This window comes from Onychomys torridus, chromosome 3 (assembly GCF_903995425.1).
Source record: "Onychomys torridus chromosome 3, mOncTor1.1, whole genome shotgun sequence".
Lineage (NCBI taxonomy): Eukaryota > Metazoa > Chordata > Mammalia > Rodentia > Cricetidae > Onychomys > Onychomys torridus.
In genome coordinates this window covers 131,134,847-131,143,761 of record NC_050445.1, presented here as the reverse complement: position 1 = coordinate 131,143,761, position 8,915 = coordinate 131,134,847, and the positions used below count along the sequence as shown (strand labels likewise).

Genomic DNA, 8,915 nt, shown 5'->3' with positions numbered 1-8,915 from the left:
TGTGAGATTTCTCTAACTTCTTCATGTGGGCATTTAGTGCTATGAATTTCCCTCTTAACATTGTTTTCATAGTGCCCCATAAGTTTGGGTATGTGGTGTATTCATTTTCATTGATCTCTTGGAAGTCTTTTATTCCATTCTTTATTTCCTCCTAACTCATTGGTGATTCAGTTGAGTATTATTCAGTTTCCATGAGATTATAGGTTTTCTGTAGTTTTTGTTGTTGAAATCTAACTCTAAGCCATGGTGGTCTGATAGAATTCAGGAGGTTATTTCAATTGTTTTATATCTGTTGAGATTTGCTTTGTGGCCAAGTATGTGGTTGATTTTAGAGAAGGTTCCATGGGGTGCTGAGAAGAAGGTACACTCTTTTTGTTCAGGTGGAATGTTCTGTAGATATTGATTAAGTCCTTTTGAATCATAACATCAGTTAAGTCCATTATTTCTCTGTTAAGTTTCAATTTGGCAGATCTGTCCAGAGGTGTAAGTGGGGTGTTGAAGTGTCCCACTATTAATGTGTGGGGTTTTATATGTTATTTAAGTTTTACTAATGTTTCTTTTACATATGTGGATGCCCTTGTGTTTGGGGCACAAATGTTCAGAATTGAAATTTCATCTTGGTGGATCTCTCCTTTGATGAGTATGTAATGTCTTTCATGATCTCTTTTGATTGATTTTTGTTTGAAGTCTATTTTGCTGGATATTAGGATGGCTACACCAGCTTGCTTCTTAAGACCATTTGATTGGAAAGTCTTTTCCAGGCCTTTTATTCTCAGGTGGTGTATATCTTTGAAGTTGAGGTGTGTTTCTTGTATGCAGCAGAAAGATGAGTCCTGTTTTTGTATCCACTCTGTTAGTCTGTGTCTTTTTATAGGTTAATTAAGTCCATTGATATTAAGGGATATTAATGACCAGTGATTGTTCAGTCCTGTTATTATTTTTATTATTTGTTGATAGTGTGTCTGTACTTCTCTTCATTGGGTTTAACTGCTGTGGTGTTATCTATTGCCTGTGTTTTCAAGGGTGTATCTGACTTTCTTAGGTTGTAACTTTTCTTCTAGTGTTTTCTGTAGGGCTGTGCTTGTGGATAAGTATTGTTTAAATCTAGTTTTTTCTTGGAATGTCTTTTTCACTCCCTCTATGATGATTGAAACTTTTGTTGGGTATATTATTCTAAGCTGGCATCCATGGTCTCTTAGTGTCTGTATTATATCTGTCCAGATCCTTCTAGCTTTCAAAGTCTCCATTGAGAAAAGGGGTGTTATTCTGATGGGTTTGCCTTTATAAGTCACTTGGCCTTTTTCCTTTGCTGTACTTAATATTCTTTCTTTATTTTCTTTGTTTTGTTGTTTTATTATTATGTGGCAAGAGGTGTTTTGGGGGGATCTAGTCTGTTTGGTGTTCTATAGGCTTCTTATATCTTCATAGGCATTTCCTTCTTTAAGTTGGGAAAGTTTTCTTCTATGATCTTGTTAAATATATTTTCTGTGCCTTTGAGTTGGTGTTCTTCTCCTTCCTCTATCCCTGTTATTCATAGGTTTGGTCTTTTCATGGTGTCCCAAATTTCTTGGACATTTTGGGTTATGACTTTGTTGGCTTTAGTGTTTTCTTTGATGAATCTATTTCTTCTTACATGTCTTCAACACCAGAGATCCTCTCTTCCATCTCTTGCATTCTGTTGGTTATACTCGCCTCTTAAGTTCCTGTTTGTTTACTCAGATTTTCTATTTCCAGCATTCCCTATGCTTGTGTCTTCTTCATTTTTTTTCTATTCCCCTTTTCAGGTCTTTACTGTTTCCCTCATCTGTTTCATTGCCTTTTCATGATTTTCTTTCAGGGACTTATTGTTTCTTCTGCTTATTTGTCCTTTCCTCTATTTTTTATTGCATTCTTCCCATTTTTTGTTTGTCTGTTCCTCCACTTTATTTTTGATTTCTTCTATATAAGGCTCTATCCTCTTTATGATGTTATTTATAAGGTTGTTTGCTTCTGCTTCTCCATTCTGTGATGTTCAGGTATAGCTTTTGGAGGAGGGCTAGGTTCTGGTGATGTACTGCTTTGCTCTTTATTTTGTTGTATGTACTTCTGCCTTGATGTCTGCCCATCTCATCATGGATTCGTTCTTGTTCTTATCAGTGCACTTGGTCCAGACAGAGCTGACAGCTTTAGGGAGCCTCTCTTTGGTCCAGATGGAAGCTCTGGTCCAGATGGGAGTGCTGGCAGGATGGGAGCTCAGAGCTTGTTCTGAGTCTCAGGAAGTAGCTGGGGTCTGTGTATCTTGTCCAGATGGGAGCTCCTCTTGTCCAGGATGGAAGCTCTGGTCCAGATGGGAGTTCAGGAGCAGACAGGAGCTGGGGGCTGGTCTTTGAGTCTCTGGATGTTGCTAGGATTTCCTTATCTTGTCCAGATGGGTGCTTGGGCTTGATGGGAACTAGGGGCTGGTCTCTGAGTCTTAGGAATTTGCTGGTGTCCTGGGCAGATGGGTGTGGTGGCAGGGTGTGGAGATTGCAGGGTCTTCCTGCAGTCTTGGAAAAGGGGGACCTTCCCAAAGGGCCTGCACAATGGCCAGAAACTGGGACCAAGTTGGGCAGGTCTTCCCAGGATGGCTGGTGCCCAGAGGTGGAACCTAGATGCGGGGGCCTCTCTGACTATATCCCCATGCACTCTCCTCTGGGCCAGATTGTAGTTCTGGGGCAACATGGAAGCTGGGGGCTGGTTTCTAAGTCTCTGGAAGTGGCTGGGGTCTCTGGCAGATGGGTCTGGGGGCAGGGCGTGGAGATTGTAGGGTCCACAGGAGGGTGTTGGAAAGGGAGAACCTTCCCAGTGGGGATGGGGGATCCTGTCCTGTGGCCAGAACAAGGGGCCAAGTTGGGCAGATCTTCCCCAGAATGGCTGGTACCCTGGGCTGGGACCTAGGTACGGGCCTCTCTGGGTATGACTCCAGGCACCCACCTGAATATATGTATTTTGAGATACATATATATTTCTAAACATAAAGTGTTGAGTCCATTTAATGTGTTACTTGTACATATATCTTTAGGGATGTCCATTTGACACTGGGCAATCAGTGTGTCCTCTGAGTACCTCTACCATTCCCAGTATCACTTAGTAGTCTATATTACTTTGGGTAGAAATGAGGCTGTATGGTCTTTCCATTGACCTGTTCTTATGTTTGTGTCCTCATTATTCAGCTGCCATTTGTTCAGTAATGTTGGTGAGCCTTTACAGGTAGAGCTCCTGTGATACTAGGATATACAATTTCACAGTAAACTCCCTGAACCTGTGGCTCTCACAATCTTTCCACTACTTATCCAAATGTTCCCTGAGCTTAATTATGGGAGCATTTTGTGCATGTATCCATTAGTACTGGACTCTAGACCTCACTATCTATCTTCTTGCTCATGATGAGTCACAGAAGAATAATAGATTAATACTGAGATACATGGCTTTTAGGGAGGGACAGGATGACACATAACTAAACCAGCTTTTTAGATAAACAATCTTGTCTTATTCTATTTTCCATAGCTCAGTTATTCAATAAATACTTCCATCAAAGACAAATGAATTTATGGGTTTTCTCCACTTCCATAGGGGAATATGAGTGTCCTTTTAAATTATACTGAGATAGAATCTGTGCCCTATGTTCCTTTGAGTCTTCATATTATAGCACTAGATCCACTTTAACCACAGGTTATTATCTTTAAGGAATATGAGTGTTCTTTCTGAAGTAATCATGTCCTTTATTACAGTGTTTCCTAAACTTGCATATGTTATATGTTATGAGTGTCAAGATACTAAAAGTACATGTGTGTGGTGTGTGTGTGTGTGTGTGTGTGTGTGTGTGTGTGTGTGTGTTTAGTTTTGGTAAGAAGGGCACAAGATGTGTGATGAGAGAAGTAAGGGAAAAAGTTAATATAGAGGCTAACATGGGAAGTTACATACACAATAGGGTCTAGAGCCTAGGCTCAATGAGAATAAACATGTGGTGAACCTAGTTTCCTGAGGGGTTTAATGGCAAGAAATTTATATGTGCAGGCAAACACTTTGTAGGAAATAGTGATAGGAAAGGGTGAGAAAGACACCTACTCTGGGAATGAAAATGTTGGTGGTCACAGAAATTGCCAGAATGACTGGTAGGTGGATTTGCTAAGGAACTGGCTGAGCTGCAAATCAATGACACAGGTGCCTTCCACCTTTGTGATGATAGTGTTTGTGTTGAGGGACATAACAAAGTATCTGCAACACAGATAAAATTATGTTCCCTGACATAATTCTATGCATTTATATGAGTATGTCTCATGTACTGACACCATATATGTATGTATGTTTTGATTAAGCAATAAAATTATTTTCACAGAGTTCAACAAAATGGGATTTTATTTCACAACTGGCAACAACTATCTAAAAATATATAGTTGATATGAAATGCATTTCATATGGATACATAACTGAACATTACAAAAGAGTTTAAAATTTTTTTAATGTACATGACAGATTTTGCATGTATAACACATATGTGTCTAAAACTGGACAGAACAGGGTGTCAGATCTGGAGGAACTGATAAGGTTTCAAGGCACCATGCCTTAATGTACTGGGAATTGAACCAGGGTCATCTGTGAGAGCAAGATGTGCTCTTAAACAGCTGAGTCATCATTTCAAATAGTCCCTGAAAATTATCATTTTAGTTGCTTATGACATTTTTTAAAATGTATAATCCCACTTATGATTTTCCCCTTTATATTACCTGCCCTTATATCTCCCTCACATCACATGCTGATTGTCACATTCTCTGATGCATTTCGTAAGAAGCATGACACAGAACATTCACACACAGTGATTATATGGAGTACATTAGATCTCTATAGACATTGTTATTCAGGTACCAGATAAGGAAAGCTGATGATGGAAAACAGTCAGTGTGTACTGTACCCGCCCAACACCTAAGTGAATCATCACAGAATCCCATCTTCTGTCTTACTGGCTGGGAAGAATTTACAAGGAACATGTGTTTTGTGGTTGGACTGACACAGAATCGGGCCTCTATCAGCTGGATACCTCTACTTTTACCTCCTGCATGAAGCTACATTCTCAGAATACTCTACAAGTATATTGGACACAGATATAACAGGATAGAGAGAACTTGGTCAGTCCCTGAGCATCATAAATCAGTCTATTTAACACTCCTCTGGAAGTCCATTTTCCAGCATACTGTATTATCTTGTAACACTGTGGTCCATGTAGGATCTATTCCTTGGACTGCTGGTTAAACCACCATAGCACCCATAATGTATTATCTATAGAAGTGTGTGAACAGATGAGATTACTCAGAAGAAAATCATGTTGTAAATAATAGGGCTTGCCTAGTTCTGATATCATGAACTAGGTCCCTGCAGTGTGGTCTATGTATTGACAACTGAAGGGCACCAGGAAACCACACATTAAGATGTTACTCATTTAGTGTGGAGAAAGTACATGGCCTGAGATCCTTCCAACAACAGTATCAAGAGACTTTGGAGAACATTGATCTTACTTACCAGGAAGATCATTGTTCCAGGCTAGAGTCCTAGGGCAGGTTTTTGTAATTCTGGAACACAAGGAATTGTCAGGATCTCAAGTCTCCACTTACTAAAGGTTATTATGAAATTTACCTAGACCATTCTCACAGAAGTGGACAGGGACTAGGAGAAATTGCTAGATGGCAATAGTTTAAAACATTTGAAATCTTAATTTTCCCTAGTATTACAGTGACTGACAGTCCAAAGCTGGGTGATGTTGACTGGATAGACATGAATTATTCCCTCCCTCTGTTGAAGAGATTGTTAAAATGAGGATAGAACTAGGTCTTTGTTAAGTGAACAGGGATTGATGACAATTGTAATGGACTCAGAAAAAGGTAGTAAACCAAAGCTGGTATTGTTTCTGCCTGAGGATGAACAGAAGCATTAGGAAAAATTTTGTGTAGGCTGTTACACATAATTATGTGAAAAGTACATTCTTACACATTTCAATTATTGCTACTAAGAAGTAAGAAAATATTGTGCTGAGATGTAGCTTAATTGGTGGAGTTCTAGCCTACTACGAAAACAAAAGCAAAAACAACAACAACCCACTGGGTTAGAACCACAGCATTGCATGAACAGGGCATGGTTGTGCACTGCTGTAGTCCCAGCTCATGGCAGTGGAAACAGGGCTGCCTGAAGTTCAAAGCCATCTTCCTTCGTACTTTTGAGGTCAGTCTCAGCTAGATTTGAACAGGAGTTTATCAGGAAAAAAAAGCTCTAATTTTCAAAGCAGCTCCAAAATATTGATAAAAGATTACACATAGTTGTAAAAGTTAATAAAACAGAAAAATTAATATTTACTATGCAAACACTCAATCAACATTTAAGGTACATCACATCAAATCATATAGATTGGAAATAGTATCAGCCATGAATACATTCAATATAAATATTCTTTGGAATATCCTGTGTATATTTATATTTGGCAATGTTGTGGCGAGGCGAGCCAATATAAGCCCTTTCATAATTTTATAATCAATTGTAGATAGCGTAATGAAGCTTATTAAATTAGATACAATGAGAGTTTTTTTCAGTCAAAACCTGGGTTCCTAAGTTTGCTGCTGTTGCAGCTACTACAGCTCAGGGTCAAGCAAAAACACCTGCATCACAATCCACAGTGCAGAAGAAGTAAACAATTAAAATCTGAAAGAAGGCTTGTATTGAGTATGCAATGTCTTATGGTAAAAATGTAAAAATGATCCAGCTGAATCATTGTATATAGGGACATAACTGGAGACTTCTGTCTGTGAGCATATGTATGAATGCATGTACCTACAATTGCTAAAATTTAAAGTTTACATTATATACAATGTTCTCAAGCTGTATTTTAGGAAGTAGAATGAAAGAAGACCCATTGCAATAAAATGAAAGTTGGAGTTGGAGTTTTCCTGCCTGGCCCAGTCAGGACAAATCTCTCTTACCCTCCAGTCCCACAGTCGCTCAGACCCTACCAAGAAAGCACACAGAAACTTACATTGTTTAGAAACTGTATGGCTGTGGCAGCCTTCTTGTTATCTACTTCTTCTATCTTAAATTAACCCATTTCTGTTAGTCTATACTTTGCCACATGGCTTGTGGCTTACCAGTGTCTTTACATGTTGCTTTTCATGGCGGCGGCTGGCGGTGTCTCTCTCCAGTCTTCTACTTCCCAGAATTCTCTACTCTCTTGTCCCACCTATACTTCCTGCCTGACCACTGGCCAATCAGAACTTTATTTACACAGAGCGATATCCACAGCAGAAAGTTTTATAATTTTCTTACATTAGGACTTGTTTGCAAGTCGCACACATTTCCAAGTGCTGCACACTCTACAAATAGTCAGAAGATACTATCATCAGTATTTCCTAACTCATGAAGAGATGATAGAGAACTGAGTTCAGTGTTTAGTCTGTCCCCCTTGAGACTAAGCCATAAGCCATTCTCTGATGAAGGACTCCTCTGGGGGATAGCTGTTGGTTACCACTACATTGGAAACAGTTATAAATATATGACTTATAGAGCCCTGCAAATATTCTCAAAAGCCCAGTGACATCCTCTCCACAGTCAATTACCAGTTCAGGAAATCTAAATCACAGCCCTAAAATATTTATTTGTACAGAATTCCAAAAAGATAGGGTTTCTGGTTGTCTCCTCCCACAATCTCCACTTATATAGTTTCCTCTTCTTTGCCAGGAGAAGTGCCTTAAGGCCCTTGAGTGAAATTTGACCCTGATTCCATTGCAGAAATATTTGGAGACTTTTGTCACAACTCAGTCAAAATCTTGACCATATGTTATCTTCTAAGGAGGAAGCAGTGGTGTCTGAAATAGCCAAGGTGGTTTTTGTTCTGCTTTGTAGAACTGTGTGAATGGGACACTGTTCTTCTGCTGACAGTAGTAAGTGGCAACATCTTCAGCCTCCATGCTGCTGATTGTGAGAGAGTATGATGTCCCAGACCCACTGCCACTGAATCGAGCTGGGACTCCAGAAGCCAAGTTGGAGGTTCCGTGAACCAGGAGCGTAGGGGAGGCTCCTGGCTTCTGCTGGTACCAGTGGAAGTTATCAGAAATTACACTTGAGCTGGCAGTGCAGGTGATAGTGACCTTCTCTCCTTCTGATGTGGTCATGGATGCTGGAGACTGAGTGAGTTTAATTTCAGCATCTGATACTATGGAGAGAAAGATGAAAACAGATAGACATGAGTAGAAAATGGGATTCCAGTAACCTTCATTTTACACACTATGCAAAAAAACAAAGATGGCAACAAAGAAGAAGTAGAGGAACCAGAGGATAATAGGAAGGAAGGAAGGAAGGAAGGAAGGAAGGAAGGAAAAGGAAGGAAGGAAGGAAAAAAGGAAGGAAGGAAGGAAGGAAGGAAGAAAAAAAGGAAAGAAGTTAGGAGGGAAGGAAAATATTTCTTTTTAATCTAAAACTTCCATGATGGAAATGATGTTATGTTCGACTTGGAGATCTCCTTCTTTCTCACCTACTACACTGAGTAGCAGCAAGTTGACAATTTTCACCAGTAAACCCATCTTGTTGTCTGTTCTCTGTCTATAAACTTGTCTTGTCAAGTTAGTTCTCTTAAAAGTAAATCTGAGCCATCTGTGGTTTCTGAGGAGTAGATATGCAAACAACAGGGTGTAGGCTAGGACAGTCTTACCTCATAAAGACAGGGGTCCTTTCACTTCCATGTAGTATTTAAGTTGGTAACGACAAAATCTCTCAGCATTTTGGTTTTTTATGTTTTTTTTTTCTATAATGTTCTATGCCTCTAGTCCACTGTATTCTTCACATGTTTTCTCATAGTGAGGGTTGGTTTGACCTACCTAGAATGATAAGTGTTGTTCTTCAGTGTGAGATTTATTTTTCCA

At 39.5% G+C, this 8,915-nt stretch overlaps 1 gene segment (V, D, J or C); it reads right to left on the bottom strand.

The window, feature by feature from the left end:
- Window positions 1–7,841: 7,841 nt before the first annotated feature.
- Window positions 7,842–8,576, bottom strand: LOC118580252. The segment is given in 2 exon segments: window positions 7,842–8,209; window positions 8,528–8,576. Coding segments are annotated over 2 exon segments (417 nt in total).
- Window positions 8,577–8,915: the final 339 nt, after the last annotated feature.